The following is a 21,984-nucleotide window of genomic DNA, read 5'->3' on the forward strand; positions in this document are numbered from 1 at the left end:
ATTAAAACCCACCACCCACATACCCCTAATCTAACCCAAACCCCCCTTAAAATAACCTAACACTAATCCCCTGAAGATCATCCTACCTTTAGTCGTCTTCACTCAGCCGAGCCACCGATGGAACTGAAGAGGACATCCGGACCGGGAGAAGTGATCATCCAAGGGGCGCTGAAGAAATCTTCCATCCGATGAAGTGATCCTCCAAGCGGCGCTGAAGAAATCTTCCATCCGGGCGAGGTCATCTTCCAAGAGGCGCTGAAGAAGTCTTCTATCCGGGTGAGGTCATCTTCGAAGCCGGGTCTTGAATCTTCATCCCACCGACGCGGAACATCCTTCTTTCCCAACGGACTACCGACGAATGAAGGCTCCTTTAAGGGACGTCATCCAAGATGACGTCCCTTCAATTCCGATTGGCTGATAGGATTCTATCAGCCAATCGGAAATAAGGTAGGAAAAATCTGATTGGCTGATTGAATCAGCCAATCAGATTCAAGTTCAATCCGATTGGCTGATCCAGTCAGCCAATCAGATTGAGCTCGCATTCTATTGGCTGTTCCGATTCAATCAGCCAATCAGATTTTTCCTACCTTAATTCCGATTGGCTGATAGAATCCTATCAGCCAATCGGAATTGAAGGGATGCCATCTTGGATGACGTCCCTTAAAGGAGCCTTCATTCGTCGGTAGTCCATCGGGAAAGAAGGATGTTCCGCGTCGGCGGGATGAAGATTCAAGACCCGGCTTCGAAGATGACCTCGCCCGGATAGAAGACTTCTTCAGCGCCTCTTGGAAGATGACCTCATCCGGATGGAAGATTTCTTCAGCGCCGCTTGGAGGATCACTTCATCGGATGGAAGATTTCTTCAGCGCCCCTTGGATGATCACTTCTGCCGGTCCGGATGTCCTCTTCAGTTCCATCGGTGGCTCGGCTGAGTGAAGACGACTAAAGGTAGGATGATCTTCAGGGGATTAGTGTTAGGTTATTTTAAGGGGGGTTTGGGTTAGATTAGGGGTATGTGGGTGGTGGGTTTTAATGTTAGGGGGGGTTGTATTTTTCTTTTACAGGCAAAAGAGCTGAACTCTTTGGGGCATGCCCCCACAAAAGGCCCTTTTAAGGGCTGGTAAGGTAAAAGAGCTTTGAACTTTTTAAATTTAGAATAGGGTAGGGCATTTTTTTATTTTGGGGGGGGGGTTTGTTATTTTATTAGGGGGCTTAGATTAGGTGTAAGTAGCTTAAAATTGTTGTAATATTTTTAAAATGTTTGTAACCTATTTTTTTTATTTTTTGTAACTTAGCTTTTATATTTTTTGTACTTTAGTTAGTTTATGTAATTGTATTTAATTGTAGTTATTTGTAGGTAATTTATTTAATTAATGTAATGATAGTGTAGTGTTAGGTTTAATTGTAACTTAGGTTAGGATTTATTTTACAGGTAATTTTGTATTTCTTTTAGCTAGGTAGTTATTAAATAGTTAATAACTATTTAATAACTATTCTAACTAGCTAAAATAAATACAAAGTTACCTGTAAAATAAATATAAATCCTAAAATAGCTATAATGTAATTATTAATTATATTGTAGCTATCTTAGGGTTTATTTTACAGGTAAGTATTTAGTTTTAAATAGGAATAATTTATTAAAGTATAGTGTAGTGTTAGGTGTAATTGTAACTTAGGTTAGGATTTATTTTACAGGTAAATTTCTCTTTATTTTAGCTAGGTAAGCTATTAAATAGTTAATAACTATTTAATAGCTATTGTACCTAGTTAAAATAAATTGAAAGTTACCTGTAAAATAAAAATAAATCCTAAGATAGCTACAATATAATTATTATTTATATTGTAGCTATATTAGGATTTATTTTAAAGGTAAGTATTTAGTTTTAAATAGGATTAACTTAGTTCATAATAGAAATATTATTTAGATTTATTTAATTAATATTTAAGTTAGGGGGGTGTTAGGGTTAGTGTTAGACTTTAGGTTTAGGGGTTAATACATTTATTACAGTGGCGACGGTGTAGTGGGGGGCAGGATAGGGGTTAATAAATTTATTATAGGTGGCGACGGTGTAGGGGGGGGCAGATTAGGGGTTAATAAATTTAATATAGGTTGCGGCAGGGTCAGGGAGCGGAGGTTTAGGGGTTAACATGTATAGAGTAGCTTGCGGTGGGCTCCGGGAGCAGCGGTTTAGGGGTTAATATGTATAGAGTAGCTTGCGGTGGGCTCCGGGAGCGGCGGTTTAGGGGTTAATAGGTATAGAGTAGCTTGCGGTGGGCTCCGGGAGCAGCGGTTTAGGGGGTAATAACTTTATTTAGTTGCGGCGGTGTAGGGGGGACAGATTAGTGGTGTTTAGACTCGGGGTACATGTTAGGGTGTTAGGTGCAGACATCTCCCATAGAAATCAATGGGATGTCTGGCAGCAGCGAACTTGTACTTTCGCTATGGTCAGACTCCCATTGATTCCTATGGGATCCGCCGCCTCCAGGGTGGCGGTTTGAAAACCAGGTACGCTGGGCCGTAAAAGTGCCGAGCGTACCTGCTAGTTTTTTGATAACTAGCAAAAGTAGTGAGATTGTGCCGCACTTGAGTGCGGAACATCTGGAGTGACGTAAGAATCGATCTGTGTCGGACTGAGTCCGGCGGATCGAAGTTTACGTCACAAAATTCTACTTTTGCCGGTCTTTGGCCTTTGATAACTAAGGCGAATCAGCCTCGCCAAAAATACGCTGCAGAATTCCAGCGTATTTGAGGTTGACGGCTTGATAACTACCCCCCCAAGAGAATTGAGAAAAAATGATAATAGAAGAAAGTTGGAAAGCTGTTTAAAAATGTATGCTTTATCTGAATGTGTTTTATGGCCCTTTAATAATAAATGTATATTGTAAAGTTGTTCACTAAACATAAATACACATTTCACATTTTTATACAAAAATCTCATGGTGTTAACTGTCCCTTTAAATAAATTGATTAAAAATGTCTTGTTACCTATATCTGCTCATCATCTAAAGCATAGCAACTGGTGGTATAATCTTTACACATGGTTTATAAAAAGGTAATACAAAAAGAAGATATCAATAACAGTCAATCAGTTATTAACAGCAAGTAAACTACATTTTCAGTATTCTTAGCGTGAATCCAAGAAACCAGAAAGTTTAAAGAGACATAAAAGTTAAAAAAGAAAATGCTGTAATGGGTTGAGTATTTTATTACTTCACTGAGGCTTGCATATAAGTAACTGCAAAGGTATTAAACAAATAGTTATAGTCAGCTCAAGAGTGCAATGCACTTCTAGGAGCTTTCTAGTGATTGGCAGTTACACAGCAGGGGTCAAGTCAGACGGGAATGCATGGGAACAGAGTTCCTGCACTATTTTTGCAGGTGGAACTAAGTTCCCCCTGGACTGAGAACAGAAACCCTTCAGTAAACACTAATGCTGCTGGTGGGAAGAGCTGGAGCACAGTCTAGATAGAGTGATAGTGAGATTCTCTAGTAAAGGACAATAACACTTCCTACAATACACTAAATGCAAGCCTGTCAGCAGTCCTGCTGTGTCATCACCCCGCACTGTGTGGAACACATGGTGCTAACATTTCTGTGTGGCTTGCTCTGGGGTAATTTAGCTCCACTCAGCAGAAATAAGACTGTTGCACCTTAAGTGGGTGAGACTCTGAAATTAGCGATCCACTGTGTAATACCAGCGCACGATAATGTGCGATGGTATTACAAGGTTTAAGCAATTCAAATGTGATCTTGCGTTAGCATCGATGGGAAGCATTGCTCTCAAGAGAGCACGCTTCCATAGGCTCCTATGGGATCCTTGTTCTGATGCGGTTAGAGACCGCATCAGAACTTCAGCACCAGCGAAGGGGATAAGACATGCAGCGATAGCAGCAAATATAAATAACATAAATTATGCTTACCTGATAATTTCATTTCCATCTGTGGGAGGAGAGTCCACTGCTTCATTCATTAGTTGTGGGAATTAACAACCTGGCCACCAGGAGGAGGCAAAGACACCCCAGCCAAAGGCTTAAATACCTCCCCCATTCCCCTCATCCCCCAGTCATTCTGCCAAGGGAACAAGGAACAGTAGGAGAAATATCAGGGTATAAATGGTGCCAGAAGAATAAAGCTAAATTTAAGTCCGCCCACCGGAAAAACGGGTGGGAGCAGTAGATTCTCCTCCCACAGATGGAAATTAAATTATCAGGTAAGCATAATTTATGCTTTCCATCTTAATGGGAGGAGAGTCCACTGATTCATTCATTACTTGTGGTAACAAATTATCAAGCTCTAGAGGACACTGAATGAAAAAATGGGAGGGCAAAAGGAGGTGGACCCTAAACTGAGGGCACCACAGCCTGCAGAACCTTTTTCCCAAAAGCTGCTTCCGCCGAAGCAAAAACATAAAATTTGTAAAATTTTGCAAAAGTATATAAAGAAGACAAAGTGGCCGGCTTACAAATCTGCTCCATAGAGGCCTCGTTCTTAAAGGCCCAAGAAGAGGCCACAGCTCTAGTAGAGTGAGCCGTAATCCACTGAAGAGGCTTATGTCCCACTGTCTCATAGGTCAGACGGATCATACTCCTTAACCAAAAAGAGAGTGAAGTAGAAGAGGACCTCTGCCCCTTGCGCTTCCCTGAATACACAACAAATTGAACTCCTTTGTGGCCTGAAGATAAAACTTCAGAGCCTGAACTACATCCAAATTATAAAACAACCTTTCCTTTGACGAAGAAGGGTTAGGACACAAGGAAGGAACTACTATTTCCTGATTAATGTTATGATTTGACACCACTTTGGGAAGAAACCCCAATTCAGTGCGAAGAACAGCCTTATCAGCATAAAAAAACAGGTAAGGAGGCTCACATTGCAAGGCTGCTAACTCAGGGACTCTGCGAGCCGATGCAATAGCCAGTAGGAATTGAACCTTCCAGGAAATAAGTTTAATGTCAATTGAATGCATAGGCTCAAATGGAGCCCTCTGAAAAATCTTAAGAACCAAGTTTAAGCTCCAAAGAGGGGCAGAATTTCTAAAGACAGGTCTGATCCTAGATAGAGCCTGAACAAAGGACTGAATGTCAGGAAGCTCCACTAGCTTCTTGTGTAACAGTACAGATAAAGCCGACATCTGTCACTTTAAGGAACTGATGGCAAGACCATCCTGGAGAAAGGCCAGAATCCTGAATACCCTAACCTTATGCCAGGGATATCCAAGTTCCTCACACCAGGACAAGTAGGTCCTCTACACCTTATGATAGATGCAACGAGTGACCGGCTTTCTGGCCTAAATGAGAGTATCGATCACTCTCTCCAAAAAACCTCTCTTGGCTAAGACAAGACATTCAATCGCAGTCAGCCTCAGAGGATCAATATTTTGGTGTAGAAAGGGACCCGGAACTAGCAGATCTCTGCGACAGTGTAACCTCCATGGAGGAGACAATGACATTCCCACCAGATCCACAAATCTCGTCCTCCGTGGCCACGACGGAGCAATCAGAATAGCCAAAGCTTGCTTCTGCTTGATGCGGGCTACTACTCGAGGTAGAAGTGGCAACAGTGGAAATATGTAAAGTAGGTTGAACTCCCAGGGCACTGCTAAGGCATCTATCAGCTCTGCCTGGGGATCCCTAAACTATGACCCGTATCTGGGTAGCTTGAAGTTGAGTCTGGACGCCATGAGATCTATCTCCAGCATTCCCCATCTGTTGCAGATCTCCGAGAACACCTCGGGGAGGAGAGATCACTCCCCTGGATGAAACGATTGTCTGCTTAGAAAATCTGCTTCCCAGTTGTCCACACCCGGAATGTGGATAGCTGAGAGCAAAAAATTGTGAATCTCTGCCCATTCCAGGATCCGAAATACCTCCCTCATAGCTAGGGGGCTCCTCGTTCCCCCCTGATGATTTATGTAAGCCCCCGAGGTGATGTTGTCTGACTGGAATCTTATGAATTGGGACGACCCCAGGGGGGCCAAGCCCTCAGGGCATTGAATATCGCTCGTAGTTCCAGAATATTTATCGGTAGGCTTGATTCCTCTCGAGTCCATCTGCCCTGTGCCTTTCTGGCACCCCAAACATCTCCCCATCCTGATAGACTTGAGTCGGTGGTCACAATCTCCCAGTATGGTCTCAAGAAGGATGTCCCCTGGGACAGCTGTCCCGGATGGATCCACCAAGAGAAGGACTCCCTGGTTCGGTTGTCCAGAGATATCTGTTGGGACAGATCTGCATGATCGCTGTTCCATTGTCTCAACATGCACAACTGAAGAGGTCTGAGATGGAACCTGGCATATGGAATGACATCTATGCTGGATACCATGAACCCAATCACCTCCATACACCTGGCCACAGATTTCATTGAGGAGGTCTGAAGGGCAAGACAGTTGGACACAATCTTGCAAAGTCTCTGATCTGTCAAGAATATCTTCATAGCTGAAGAAACTATTATCGTACCCAGGAATTCCACCTTGTTGCTGGGGAACAGGGAACTCTTTCCTTCATTTATCTTCCATCCATGGGTTCAAAGGAGAAGGAGGAGAGCTCTCGAGCAATCCTCCACAAGATTGTAGGATGGAGCCTGGACCAGGATATCGTCCAGATAACGAGCCACTGCAATACCTCTGGCTCTCGCTACCGTGAGCAGCGCTCCCAGAACCTTTGTAAAGACTTTTGGGGCCGTCGCCAGACCAAGCGGTAGGGCCACAAACTGGAAGTGTTGGTCCAGGAATGCAAATCTTAGGAACCTGGAGTGATCCTTGTGGATTGGTAAATGAAGGTAAGCATCCTTCAAATCTATTGTCGTCATGAATTGCCCCTCTTGAACTAGGGGCAAAATCAACCTGATTGTCTCCATTTTGAACGATGGGACTGACAGAAATTTGTTTAGGCACTTTAGGTCCAGAATTGGGCAAAACGGGCCCTCTTTCTTTGGGATCACAAAAGGTTTGACAAATACCCCAGACCTCTTTCTGCTAGAGGGACTGGGACAATAACTCAGAGAGAGAAGAGATCCCTCACGCACCCTAGAAAGGCATCTCTATTCTCTGGACTTTATGATATGTTTGACAGGAGGAATCTGCCTCTGGGCGGATGAGTCTTCAATCTTATCCTGTAACCCTGGGCTATGACCTCCAGAACCCAAGGGTCCTGAATGTCTCTCATCCAGGTCTCTGCAAAAAGAGATAGTCTGCCCCCTACACAATCCAGAGACAGATTGGGGGCCGCCCCTTCATGCTGATTTTGTCTCGGCTGGCTTCTTTCTCTGCTTAGATTTGTTCCAAGAATTAGCAGGCTTCCAAGATCCCTTGGACTAGTCTGACTTTGCGGCAGGCTGCTGGTGCTGAGACTTGTCTGCAAGAAAGGGATGAAAAGTAGACCTTTTAGGCTTACTCTTCTTATCCTGTGGCAGGAAAGCACCCTTGCCACCCGTGACCATGGATATAATAGAATCCAGGCCCAGACCAAAAAGAACCTTCCTCTTGAATGGGAGGGAAAGTAGTTTAGAATTGTAAGTCATGTCAGCAGACCATGACTTTAACCACAGAGCCCTACGGGCTAAAACAGAAAAACCTGATGTCTTAGCATTCAGGCGAATAATCTGCATATTTGCATCACAGATAAATGAATGAGCTACCCTTAAGGCCTTAATTTGTTCCTGTATCTCCTCGAGGAGCGTCTCCACCTCGACCATAGCTGACAGAGCGTCATACCAATAGGTAGCAGCATTAGCCACTGCAGCGACTGCTGCTGCCGGTTGAAAAATGAACCCAGTGAGTTGAACATCTTCCTCAACATGGACTCCAACTTTTTCCAACATGGGCTCCTTGAACAAAGAACTATCCTCGATCGGGATACTCGTTCTCTTAGCGAGCATCGAGATAGCACCATCCACCTTAGGAATAGCCCCTCCACATCTCAAGCTGCAAGTCCGGAATGGGGAACAGCTTTTTAAAAAAGGTAGAAGGCAAAAAGGATGAACCAAGCTTCTCCCACTCATTCTTAATAATATTAGCCATTTTAATGGTGACTGGGAAAGTCTGAGACACCACCCTGTCCTCATAAACCCTATCTAGCTTAGGGATTGAAGGTTCCTCCGGAAGTTTCGGCTCAGGAACCTCCAACGTAGAAAGCAACTCTTTCAGCAGAAAGCGCAAATGCGCCATCTTAAACTGATCAGCGAAATCTGGCAGACAAAGGATAAGTAGTGCCCTGGGGAGCTGCATGTGCAATCAGAGATGAGTGTAGGGAACGCACCTCACAGGACGGAGAACCCTCAGAGTTGGACGGCTCAGTTGTACTAAATATCTTATTCTTTTTAGATATTGCAATTTTATCGAAGCATGTGGAACAGAGATGAGCAGGCGGATCAATCAGAACCTCCTCACAATAGACACAGTTAATAGGTTTAGCTAAAGAGGGAGTACCCTCTAACATATCAGAGTCCTCCATAGCTTATGTCTTTATTGAAGACCAGATAGAATTTAAATGGCACCTTTATATCCCAATGGCCGGGGCACTCACCACCTCTTTTGACCCAGACCACAGAGAAACAGCTTAGTCTCTTCCACCACCGGTCAAGAAGAGAAGTTCAAGAGGTCACACCCGGTCACATGGAGTGCCATGCAGGACCGCCCCTGCACTAGAGAGAAAATGCGGCAGAAAGGTCTGCATCAATCTCTCGCTAAGAAACTGATTGTTCACATACTGACAGAGCCTCATCTCACACATGACACAGCATAATAACACAATAACAATATTATGCATAAACCCCATAACCCCCTTTCCAAGGGTATTACCCTTGACTCTATACATATAAGGAGACACACTGTGACCTGTCTTCTTGCGTTATCATATATGTTTCATCTTACCAGAATCTACGCCGTGGAATAGGAACACAGCCTTTCAAGTGTGACAGGGTAGTAGCATCGCTCCTGACATGGACTTGAGAGCAAAAAAGCAGGCAGCGAAACTCGTCAAAGCTGATTGCTTATGGAGCTGTTAATCTGAGTCGGGATGGGTTCGCAGAAAGACTCTCCCTGCATCTCCGGACTCTAACATTCATCCATGCTCTCACTGAGAGGCTGACAGGACTACTTAAAACTCCAGTCCCATTTCGAAGCGTACTAACCTCCATAAGAGACTACTCCAAATCTTCCAACACTTCTCTGCCAACCTCCTGTGGTGAAAGGCAAAGAATGACTGGGGGATGAGGGGAGTGGGGGAGGTATTTAAGCCTTTGGCTGGGGTGTCTTTGCCTCCTCCTAGTGGCCAGGTTCTTAATTCTCACAAGTAATGAATGAAGCAGTGGACTCTCCTCCCATTAAGATGGAAATATATGTATATGCTGATATACGTATATATTTATGCATTAATATGTGTATATACATATATATATTTACTCAAAGCACACAGTTCCCATTGACCACAATGTAAAGGCACTTTTCAGTGTCATTTTTTTCTAACACCCTTTAACTCCAAAATACTACCTAGTGTAGTAAATGTATTAAAAAATAAAGATGCTGCCATCTTTATTTTTTAATAAACTAAACTAGACAGTATTTTGTAGCAATAACCAGCTGATTAATTGTCGTGTAACTACAGTATATAACTAAATAAATAAATACATTTTGGTTGATTCCCACATTTGGATATATGAACTTTGAGATGGTAATATAAAACCATAAATATTATATATATATATATATATATATATATATATATATATATATATATATATATATATATATATATATATATATATAAACTCTGCAATATACTTTCATTATTTATTTTGTCCCCTTTTCCTGTAATTCCATTCTGAAATTGTGAGCTTTTCAGTTCCTGTTAGAAATGGAAGTGCAGAACACTGTTATATTCCACACTACCATCTACAGCACACTCTAGTGACCTATTTAGTTCTGTCCCTAATTGGCTACAGCAGAGAAGGTAACCTAAGCTACAATACGGCAGCTCCCATTGTTTTATAGACACTAAAACTTTACATTTTATCAACATTTAACCCCTTAACGACTAACGACGTATGGGGTACATCCTGCAAAAAAATGCAGTTAACGACCGAGGACGTACCCCGTACGTCGTTGGTCTTTGAAAGCGGTGGAAGCAATCCTGATCGCTTCCAGACGTTTTCCTGTTATTGCCTCGATATTGAGGCATCCTGCAATAACTGTTTTTAGCCATCCAATGCAGAGAGAGTCACTACTATCACTAAAGCTAAAATTAACCCTACGAGCTCCCTACAAGCTCCCTAATTAACCCCTTCACTGCTAGACATAATACACGTGTGATGCGCAGCGGCATTTCGTGGCCTTCTAATTACCAAAAAGCAACGCCAAAGCCATATATATCTGCTATTTCTGAAAAAAGGTGATCCCAGAGAAGCATTTACAACCATTTGTGCCATAATTGCACAAGCTGTTTGTAAATAATTTCAGTGAGAAACCTAAAGTTTGTGAAAAAGTGAACAATTTTTTTAATTGATCGCATTTGGTAATGAAATGGTGGCATGAAATATACCAAAATAGGCCTAGATCAATACTTTGGGTTGTCTACTACACTACACTAAAGCTAAAATTAACCCTACAAGCTCCCTACACGCTCCCTAATTAACCCATTCACTGCTGGGCATAATACACGTGTGGTGCGCAGTGGCATTTAGCAGCCTTCTAATTACCAAAAAGCAACACCAAAGTCATATATGTCTGCTATTTCTGAACAAAGGGGATCCCAGAGAAGCATTTACAACTGCTTGTGCCATAATTGCACAAGCTGTTTGTAAATAATTTCAGTGAGAAACCTAAAATTGTGAAAAATTTAACTTTTTTTTAATTTGATTGCATTTTGCGGTTAACTGGTGGCATGAAATATACCAAAATGGGCCTAGATCAATACTTGGGGTTGTCTACTACACTACACTAAAGCTAAAATTAACCCTACAAGCTCACTACATGCTCCCTAATTAACCAAAGCCATATATGTCTGCTATTTCTGAACAAAGGTGATCCCAGAGAAGCATTTACAACCATTTATGCCATAATTGCACAAATTGTTTTTAAATAATTTTAGTGAGAGAAACCTAAAGTTTAAGAAAAAAATTGTGAAAAAGTGAACGATTTTTTTTTATTTGATCGCATTTGGCAGTTAAATGGTGGCATAAAATATACCAAAATGGGCCTAGATCAATACATTGGGATATCTTCTAAAAAAAATATATACATGTCAAGGAATATTCAGGGATTCCTGAAAGATATCAGTGTTCCAATGTAACTATTGCTAATTTGGAAAAAAAAAAAAAAGTGGTTTGGAAGTAGCAAAGTGTTACTTGTATTTATTGCCCTATAACTTGCAAAAAAAAACAAAGAACGTGTAAACATTGGATATTTCTAAAATTAGGCCAACATTTAGAAACTATTTAGAATGGGTGTTTCTTGGTGGTTGTAGATGTGTAACAGATTTTGGGGGTCAAAGTTAGAAAAAGTGTGTTTTTTCACTTTTTTTCATCATATTTTATATTTTTTTATAGTAAATTATAAGATATGATGAAAATAATGGTATCTTTAGAAATTCCATTTAATGGCGAGAAAAACGGTATATAATATATGTGGGTACAGTAAATGAGTAAGAGGAAAATTACAGCTAAACACAAACACAGCAGAAATGTAAAAAATAGCCTTGGTCCCAAACTGACAGAAAATGGAAAAGTGTTGTGGTCCTTAAGGGGTTAAACGGTTAACGAAACATTAAAAAATACATCTACATGTTATTTTCAGACTAATTTTTTATTATGTTATATAATGTATGTATCATTATATCTAGCATGTATTTAGTGTTTAATGTCCCTTTAAGGGATCCCTGTAACAAACGCAATTGTTTTTTACATGTGAGATCATATGTTGCATACTTTTTTTAAATGCCCCACTTTCAATAGTTGTATTGGAATATTTATATTGACAAAACAATTATGAAGGTCAAAGAATGACTTCTGTGTTAGCACAAGTCCGTTATTGCTTAATTAACATTCTGAATGACTGAACTGAATTTAACAGTGATCTTTGTACAACATCTGTATATTTAAGTTTGGCCACTAGATGGTAATATTGTTTGTTAGATTTTTTTTTTGTGTGTAAAAATCTCAGGTTTTGGGTTTAAAGAGATATGAAAGTCAAAATGAAACGTGCATGATTCAGATAGAGCATGTCATTTTAAGACACTTAAATTCACTTCTATTTTCAAATGTGCTTCGTTCTCTTAGTATCCCTTGTTAAAAATGAATACCATATTTCATACAATAGTGTGAGCTGCTGCTAATTGGTGCCTGCACACATATGTCTCTTGTGATTGGCTGACTAGATGTGTTCAGCTAGCTGCCAGTAGTGCAGTGCTGTGCTGTTCCTTCAGCAATGGATAACAAGAGATTGAAGTAAATTGGAAAGTTGTTTAAAATTGTATGTTCTATTTTAGTCAAAAAAATACATTTTTGGGCTTTACTATCCCTTTAATTGATTTTCTGGCACTAAAAATGAAATGTAACTCATTAATCATCAATAAAGGCTTGTTAACGTGAGTCACTTTCGGCTAGATTTGGAGTTTTGTCGGTAACGACCCGAAAAACTAACGCCGGCTTTTTTCTGGCCGCACCATAAAAATAACTCTGGTATTGAGAGTCCACATAAAGGCTGCGTTAGGCTCCAAAAAAGGAGCGTAGAACATTTTTAACGCAGCTTCAACTCTCGATACCAGAGTTGCTTACGCAAGCGGCCAGCCTCAAAAACGTGCTCGTGCACGATTCTCCCATAGGAAACAATGGGGCTGAAAAAAAACCTAACACCTGCAAAAAAGCCGCGTTCAGCTCTTAACACAGCCCCATTGTTTTCTATGGGGAAACACTTCCTACGTCTGCACCTAACACTCTAACATGTACCCTGAGTCTAAACACCCCTAACCTTACACTTATTAACCCCTAATCTGCCGCCCCCGCTATCGCGGACCCCTGTATATTATTTTTAACCCCTAATCTGCCGCTCCGTAAACCGCCGCTACTTACATTATCTCTATGTACCCCTAATCTGCTGCCCTAACATCGCCGACCCCTATATTATATTTATTAACCCCTAATCTGCCCCCCACAACGTCGCCTCCACCTGCCTACACTTATTAACCCCTAATCTGCCGACCAGACCTGAGCGCTACTATAATAAAGTTATTAACCCCTAATCCGCCTCACTAACCCTATAATAAATAGTATTAACCCCTAATCTGCCCTCCCTAACATCGCCGACACCTAACTTCAAACATTAACCCCTAATCTGCCGACCGGAGCTCACCGCTATTCTAATAAATGTATTAACCCCTAAAGCTAAGTCTAACCCTAACACTAACACCCCCCTAAATTAAATATAATTTACATCTAACGAAATTAATTAACTCTTATTAAATAAATAATTCCTATTTAAAGATAAATACTTACCTGTAAAATAAATCCTAATATAGCTACAATATAAATTATAATTATATTTGAGCTATTTTAGGATTTATATTTATTTTACAGGTAACTTTGTATTTATTTTAACCAGGTACAATAGCTATTAAATAGTTAAGAACTATTTAATAGCTAAAATAGTTAAAATAATTACAAATTTACCTGTAAAATAAATCCTAACCTAAGTTACAATTAAACCTAACACTACACTATCAATAAATTAATTAAATAAACTACCTACAATTACCTACAATTAACCTAACACTACACTATCAATAAATTAATTAAATACAATTCATACAAATAAATACAATTAAATAAACTAGCTAAAGTACAAAAAATAAAAAAGAACTAAGTTACAAAAAATAAAAAAATATTTACAAACATAAGAAAAATATTACAACAATTTTAAACTAATTACACCTACTCTAAGCCCCCTAATAAAATAACAAAGACCCCCAAAATAACAAAATGCCCTACCCTATTCTAAATTACTACATTTCAAAGCTCTTTTACCTTACCAGCCCTGAACAGGGCCCTTTGCGGGGCATGCCCCAAGAAATTCAGCTCTTTTGCCTGTAAAAAAAAACATACAATACCCCCTCCCCAACATTACAACCCACCACCCACATACCCCTAATCTAACCCAAACCCCCCTTAAATAAACCTAACACTAAGCCCCTGAAGATCTTCCTACCTTGTCTTCACCCTACCAGGTTCACCGATCCGTCCTGAAGAACTCCTCCGATGTCCTAATCCAAGCCCAAGCGGGGGGCTGAAGAGGTCCATGATCAGGCTGAAGTCTTCATCCAAGCGGGAGCTGAAGAGGTCCATGATCCGGCTGAAGTCTTCATCCAAGCGGGAGCTGAAGAGGTCCATGATCCGGATGAAGTCTTCTATCAACGGCATCTTCATTCTTCTTTCTTCCGGATCCATCTTGCAGACCTCCGACGCGGAACATCCTCTTCTCCCGACGCCTACTAGCCGAATGACGGTTCCTTTAAGGGACGTGATCCAAGATGGCGTCCCTCGAATTCCGATTGGCTGATAGGATTCTATCAGCCAATCGGAATTAAGGTAGGAATATTCTGATTGGCTGATGGAATCAGCCAATCAGAATCAAGTTCAATCCGATTGGCTGATTCGATCAGCCAATCAGATTGAGCTTGCATTCTATTGGCTGTTCCGATCAGCCAATAGAATGCGAGCTCAATCTGATTGGCTGATTGGATCAGCCAATCGGATTGATCTTGATTCTGATTGGCTGATTCCATCAGCCAATCAGAATATTCCTGCCTTAATTCCGATTGGCTGATAGAATCCTATCAGCCAATCGGAATTCGAGGGACGCCATCTTGGATGACGTCCCTTAAAGGAACCGTCATTCGGCTAGTAGGCGTCGGGAGAAGAGGATGTTCCGCATTGGAGGTCTGCAAGATGGATCCGGAAGAAAGAAGATTGAAGATGTCGTTGATAGAAGACTTCATCCGGATCATGGACTTCTTCAGCTCCCGCTTGGATGAAGACTTCAGCCGGATCATGGACCTCTTCAGCTCCCGCTTGGATGAAGACTTCAGCCGGATCATGGACCTCTTCAGCCCCCCGCTTGGGCTTGGATTAGGACATCGGAGGAGCTCTTCAGGATGGATCGGTGAACCTGGAAGGGTGAAGACAAGGTAGGAAGGTCTTCAGGGGCTTAGTGTTAGGTTTATTTAAGGGGGGTTTGGGTTAGATTAGGGGTATGTGGGTGGTGGGTTGTAATGTTGGGGGGGGGTATTGTATGTTTTTTTTACAGGCAAAAGAGCTGAATTTCTTGGGGCATGCCCCGCAAAGGGCCCTGTTCAGGGCTGGTAAGGTAAAAGAGCTTTGAAATGTAGTAATTTAGAATAGGGTAGGGCATTTTGTTATTTTGGGGGTCTTTGTTATTTTATTAGGGGGCTTAGAGTAGGTGTAATTAGTTTAAAATTGTTGTAATATTTTTCTTATGTTTGTAAATATTTTTTTATTTTTTTGTAACTTAGTTCTTTTTAATTTTTTGTACTTTAGCTAGTTTATTTAATTGTATTTATTTGTAGGAATTGTATTTAATTAATTTATTGATAGTGTTGTGTTAGGTTAATTGTAGGAAATTGTAGGTATTTTATTTAATTAATTTAATGATAGTGTAGTGTTAGGTTTAATTGTAACTTAGGTTAGGATTTATTTTACAGGTAATTTTGTTATTATTTTAACTAGGTAACTATTAAATAGTTCTTAACTATTTAATAGCTATTGTACCTGGTTAAAATAATTACAAAGTTGCCTGTAAAATAAATATTAATCCTAAAATAGCTACAATATAATTATAATTTATATTGTAGCTATATTAGGGTTTATTTTACAGGTAAGTATTTATCTTTAAATAGGAATAATTTATTTAATAAGAGTTAATTAATTTCGTTATTAGAATAGCGGTGAGCTCCGGTCGGCAGATTAGGGGTTAATAATTGAAGTTAGGTGTCGGCGATGTTAGGAAGGGCAGATTAGGGGTTAATACTATTTATTATAGGGTTAGTGAGGCGGATTAGGGGTTAATAACTTTATTATAGTAGCGGTGCGGTCCGCTCGGCAGATTAGGAGTTAATAAGTGTAGGCAGGTGGAGGCGACGTTGAGGGGGGCAGATTAGGGGTTAATAAATATAATATAGGGGTCGGCGGTGTTAGGGGCAGCAGATTAGGGGTACATAGCTATAATGTAGGTGGCGGCGCTTTGCGGTCGGCAGATTAGGGGTTAATTATTGTAGGTAGCTGGCGGCGACGTTGTGGGGGGCAGATTAGGGGTTAATAAATATAATATAGGGGTCGGCGGTGTTAGGGGCAGCAGATTTGGGGTACATAAGTATAACGTAGGTGGCGGTTGGCAGATTAGGGGTTAAAAAAATTATTCGAGTGTTGGCGATGTGGGGGGACCTCGGTTTAGGGGTACATAGGTAGTTTATGGGTGTTAGTGTACTTTAGAGCACAGTAGTTAAGAGCTTTATGAACCGGCGTTAGCCCAGAAAGCTCTTAACTACTGACTTTCTTCCTGCGGCTGGAGTTTTGTCGTTAGATGTCTAACGCTCACTTCAGAAACGACTCTAAATACCGGAGTTAGAAAGATTCCATTGAAAAGATAGGATACGCAATTGACGTAAGGGGATCTGCGGTATGGAAAAGTCGCGGATGAAAAGTGAGCGTTAGACCCTATTTTGAGTGACTCCAAATACCGGCGGTAGCCTAAAACCAGCGTTAGGAGCCTCTAACGCTGGTTTTCACGGCTAACGCCAAACTCCAAATCTAGGTCTTTGTTTTTAACTGTCTAGTTTAAAGGGATAGAAAGGTCAAAAATGAAATGTGCATAGGTGGATTTCAGTTTGAAGCAGAAGCATTATTGCAATGTACTTCTATTAGTTAAAAATGGTTCTAATAAAAGCTATCACTGTTTTTCTGCGGGATACGCACATATCCTGTGAGGGCCCATGCACAAATATTTAAACACCAAGGCCTCTATTTAACAAAGTCTGGCGGAACCTGATCCGACAGTGCGGATCAGGTCCGCCAGACCTCGTTGAATGCGGAGAGCAATACGCTCTCTGGATTCAGCATTGCACCAGCAGCTCACAAGAGCTGCTGGTGCAACGCCGCCCCCTGCAGACCAATGGGCCGCCAACAGGGAGGTGTCAATCATTTGATTTCCGGCGATGTCTGTCCACCTGCTCAGAGCAGGCGGACAGGTTATGGAGCAGCGGTCTTTGTGACCGCTGTTTCATAACTGCTGTTTCTAGCGAGTCTGAAGACTCGCCAGAAACACGGGCCGTCAAGCTCCTTTGTATGACACAAATGATGTATTCAGAAGCAATACACACCACAGCCAACTCTCTGAGCAGACATGGTTTTTTAATACTGGTTCCCAGCCTTCACAGGATATGTGTGTATGCTGCAGAAAAACAGTGCTAACTTTTACTAGAAGCATTTTTGATAAATGAAGTATTTTGCAAAACCGCTTAAATTTCAAATTGAAATGCAACCATTCACATTTCAGTATTGACCTTTTTATCCCTTTAAAGAAAAGTTATTTTGTTTAAATACAGTTACTGCATGTGATGGAGTATAGCAGTACCTCTCAAACGTACACTTTTAAACCCTTCATGCACAGCACAAGCCTTTAACCCTTGCAAAAATGAAATCACTCATTGATCAATCACTCAATCGGATTATGGGGAACTGCCTACATTGATAGACATGCCCCCACCTGAGTTCAATCTTAAATTCGTAAAAAGGGTGTCGCTGCAGAATGACTTATAAGGTAGGACGTTCCATGCCGTCCTTCAACAAAAAAGCCCATTGCTGTTAGGACGGCATGGAACGTCTTAACGGTGTGAAGGGGTTAAAGTACTTTATAATACTTTGGAAGTAAATAAAGCAAAAAAATATTAGAATTATTAAATATTACTTTTCCACCCATGGACACCATTTCTATATATAACTATTATATTGAGGCATAAAATGACTACCTTAAAAAATAAATAAAATGTATTAACTGGGATATATATATTTTTTTTACTATTGTATACAGTTTAATCTTGTTATATTTCTAGATATGAAGACCCTCCAAATCAGCTGCCACCAGAAACATGCCAGAAAATAAGAGAAATAATCCTAAACTATTCACTGACAACGTAAGGAAATATTTGATATCGGTATAAAGACTCTCATGTGTTGCTCAGTATACTCAGACGTATTTATATACTTAGAATACTGTTTACTGTTTAAAGTATTAGCATTATTATTTGACTTAGCACACATATGCAAGCACACAGCTAGATTAAAAGCAAAACAGAAGAGTTAGTCACAGCCAAATGGTGATAGGCAAAGGACCACATCAAGTTTTCTTCCTCCCTGGGTCCCTAACCTGTGTTTTGTTAATATTTTTATTTTGTAATGTTCCCTATTGGATATGCACCCAAGCTTGTCTGGAGTTAACTGTCTGAGTCCCTGAAAGCCGTGCAGCAGTCTGTGAGTGCTGGTAAGTATTCAGGGCTGTGGGTTTTGCAGTGACATGAGATGCGTACCCAGTGAGGGTGCAGTCCATTTCTGTGTTTTGTTTATGTCTAGGGAAATTAAAAATGGGCATGTGTCAACCTTGTTTGTATTCTAGTTTGTTTAGTTTAATAAATTGTCTGCCAAATCACATATGCTTATATATTAAAATTGGATTAAAATTGGGATCTTAGTCACACAATATGGCCATATATTACGTTTAGCCAGGCCCGTTCAGCCCATTAAGACTAACACCGAGATTACGAGTTTTGCGGTAACAGGGGTGCGTTGCTAACGCTTAGTTTCAGCTCACCGCTCACCTAAAGTAACGCTGGTATTACAGGTTTTTTTAAACCCGGCGTTAGCCGCACAACAGTGAGCGAAGAGCAAAATTTAGCTCCACATCTAACTTCAATACTAGCGCTGCTTACAGTAGCGGTAAGCTGGCTAAACGTGTTCGTGCACGATTTCCCCATAGGAATCAATGGGGCTGATTCGGCTGAAAAAAAACCTAACACCTGCAAAAAAGCAGCGTTCAGCTTCTAACGCAGCCCCATTGATTCCTATGGGGAAACATTTTATGTCTACACCTAACAACCTAACATGAACCCCGAGTCTAAACACCCCTAATCTTACACTTATTAACCCCTAATCTGCCTCTCCGGACACCGCCGTCACCTACATTATACTTATGAACCCCTAATCTGCTGCCCCCAACATCGCCGACACCTACATTATATCTACTAACCCCTAATCTGCCGCCCCCAATGTCACTGCAACCTAACTACACTTATTAACCCCTAATCTGCTGCCCCCAATGTCACCGCCACTATTATAAAGTTATTAACCCCTAAACCTAAGTCTAACTCTAAGTCTAACCCCCCTAACTTAAATATAATTAAATAAAACTAAATAAAATTACTAAAATTAAATAAATTATTCCTATTTAAAACTAAATACTTACCTATAAAATAAACCCTAAGCTAGCTACAATATAATTAATAGTTACATTGTAGCTAGTTTAGGGTTTATTTTTATTTTACAGGCAACTTTGTATTTATTTTAACTAGGTATAATAGTTATTAAATTGTTATTAACTATTTAATAACTACCTAGTTAAAATAAAGACAAATTTACCTGTAAAATAAATCCTAACCTAAATTACAATTACACCTAACACTACACTATCATTAAATTAATTACCTAAATTAAAATAAATTACCTACAATTACCTACAATTAAATAAAATAAACTAAAGTACGGGAAAAAAACCCACTAAATTACAGAAAAAAATAAAATAATTACAAGAATTTTAAACTAATTACACCTAATCTAATCCCCCTAATAAAATAAAAAAGCCCCCAAAATAAAAAAACTCCCTACCCTATACTAAATTACAAATAGCCCTTAAAAGGGCTTTTTTGCGGGGCATTGCCCCAAAGTAATCAGCTCTTTTACCTCTAAAAAAAAATACAATACCCCCCAACATTTAAACCCACCACCCACGCAGCCAACCCTTCTCTAAAACCCACCCGATCCCCCCTTAATAAAACACTACCCCCTTGAAGATCACCCTACCGTGAGACGTCTTCACCCAGCCGGGCACAAGTGGTCCTCCAGAGGGGCAGAAGTCTTCATCCGATCCGGGCAGAAAAGGACCTCCAGAGGGGCAGAAGTCTTCATCCAAGCGGCATCTTCTATCTTCATCCATCCAGAGCGGAGCGGGTCCATCTTGAAGCCAGCCGATGCGGAGCATCCATCCAGACCGATGACTACACAACGAATGACGGTTCCTTTAAATGACGTCATCCAAGATGGCGTCCCTTGAATTCCGATTGGCTGATAGGATTCTATCAGCCAATCGGAATTAAGGTAAGAAAAATCCTATTGGCTGATCCAATCAGCCAATATGATTGAGCTTGCATTCTATTGGCTGATTGGCACAGCCAATAGAATGCAAGCTCAATCCTATTGGCTGATTGGATCAGCCAATAGGATTGAACTTCAATCCTATTGGCTGATTGCATCAGCCAATAGGATTTTTCCTACCTTAATTCCGATTGGCTGATAGAATCCTATCAGCCAATCGGAATGCGAGGGACGCCATCTTGGATGGCGTCATTTAAAGGAACCATCATTCGTCATGTAGTCATCGGTCTGGATGGATGCTCTGCGTCGGCTGGCTTCAAGATGGACCCGCTCCGCTCCGGATGGATGAAGATAGAAGATGCTGCCTGGATGAAGACTTCTGCCCCTCTGGAGGACTGCCAGATATTCCCCAAAACACCCAACCAAAAAATAAACCTCTCTACTTACTATGTAAGTTTCTTAGTGATGTAAAGGAAGATTATTGGAACCACAGGATGTGATTCTGGCTGTGGAAGTGTAGTGTTGTAGTGGGGCTAAGGTTGGTGTGGATAGTGTTTGACCTACCAGGATACCAGGAGATTTCCCAGTGGACTGCAGCACATGGGGCTGGCCAGCTACAATTTTAGGGAGTCTCCCTTCTGTTGAGGCGATGCAGCTGAATCACCTTTTTTTTCTCTTCTGAGCTAAAAGTATTAAAGGTATACTGAATCCAATTTTTTTCTCTCATTATTCAGATAGAGTATGCAGTTTTAAACAACTTTCTAATTTACTCCTATTATCAATTTTTCTTTGTTCTCTTGATATCTTTAATTGAAAAAGCAGGAATGTAAGCTTATGATCCAGCCCATCTTTGGTTCAGCACCTGGGTAGCGCTTGCTGATTGGTGGCTAAAATTTAGCCACCAATCAGAAAGCGCTACCCAGTGTTCTGAACCAAAAATAGGCCGGCTCCAGAACTTACATTCCTACTTTTTCAAATAAAGATACCAAGAGAATGAAGAAAAAATAATAGTAGGTGTAAATTAGAAAGTTGCTTAAAATCTGAATCAAAAAAGAAAAAAATTGGATTCACTAGCCCTTTAAGGTCACAAAGTATTTCCTTGTAAGTGTTATTTCCTAGAACATGTACCATTTTAGTAGCCTCCTTTGAATGGTTTCTATCATCTGGTCAAGTCACACTGTGAGACTTAGAGGCCGAATTACCAAATGTCTGTCGGGCCTGATCCGACAGTGCGGATCAGGTCCGACAGACATCGCTGAATGCGGAGAGCAATACGCTCTCCGTATTCAGCATTGCACCAGCAGCTCACAAGAGCTGCTGGTGCAACGCCGCCCCTGAAGACTCGCGGCCAATGGGCTGCAAGCAGGGAGGTGTCAATCAACCCGATCATACTCAATCGGGTTGAATTGTGGCGATTCCTGTCCGCCTTATCAGAGCAGGTGGACAGGGTTATGAAGCAGCTGCTCCATAACTTGTGTTTCTGGCGAGTCTTCAGACTCGCCAGAAACACAGGATGTCAAGCTCCATTCGGAGCTTGATAGATAGGCCTCAGAGTGTTT

At 40.8% G+C, this 21,984-nt stretch overlaps 1 protein-coding gene across 1 annotated transcript in view; it reads left to right on the plus strand.

The window, feature by feature from the left end:
* Window positions 1–21,984, plus strand: part of LOC128664753 (alpha-2,8-sialyltransferase 8F-like) — a 146,062-nt gene that overhangs the window by 32,483 nt on the left and 91,595 nt on the right. The window contains exon 2 of the mRNA XM_053719559.1: window positions 18,115–18,195. Coding sequence (XP_053575534.1) covers window positions 18,115–18,195 — 81 coding nt within the window. The remainder of the gene's footprint in view (window positions 1–18,114; window positions 18,196–21,984) is intronic.

Source organism: Bombina bombina, chromosome 6 (genome assembly GCF_027579735.1).
Source record: "Bombina bombina isolate aBomBom1 chromosome 6, aBomBom1.pri, whole genome shotgun sequence".
Classification (NCBI taxonomy): domain Eukaryota; kingdom Metazoa; phylum Chordata; class Amphibia; order Anura; family Bombinatoridae; genus Bombina; species Bombina bombina.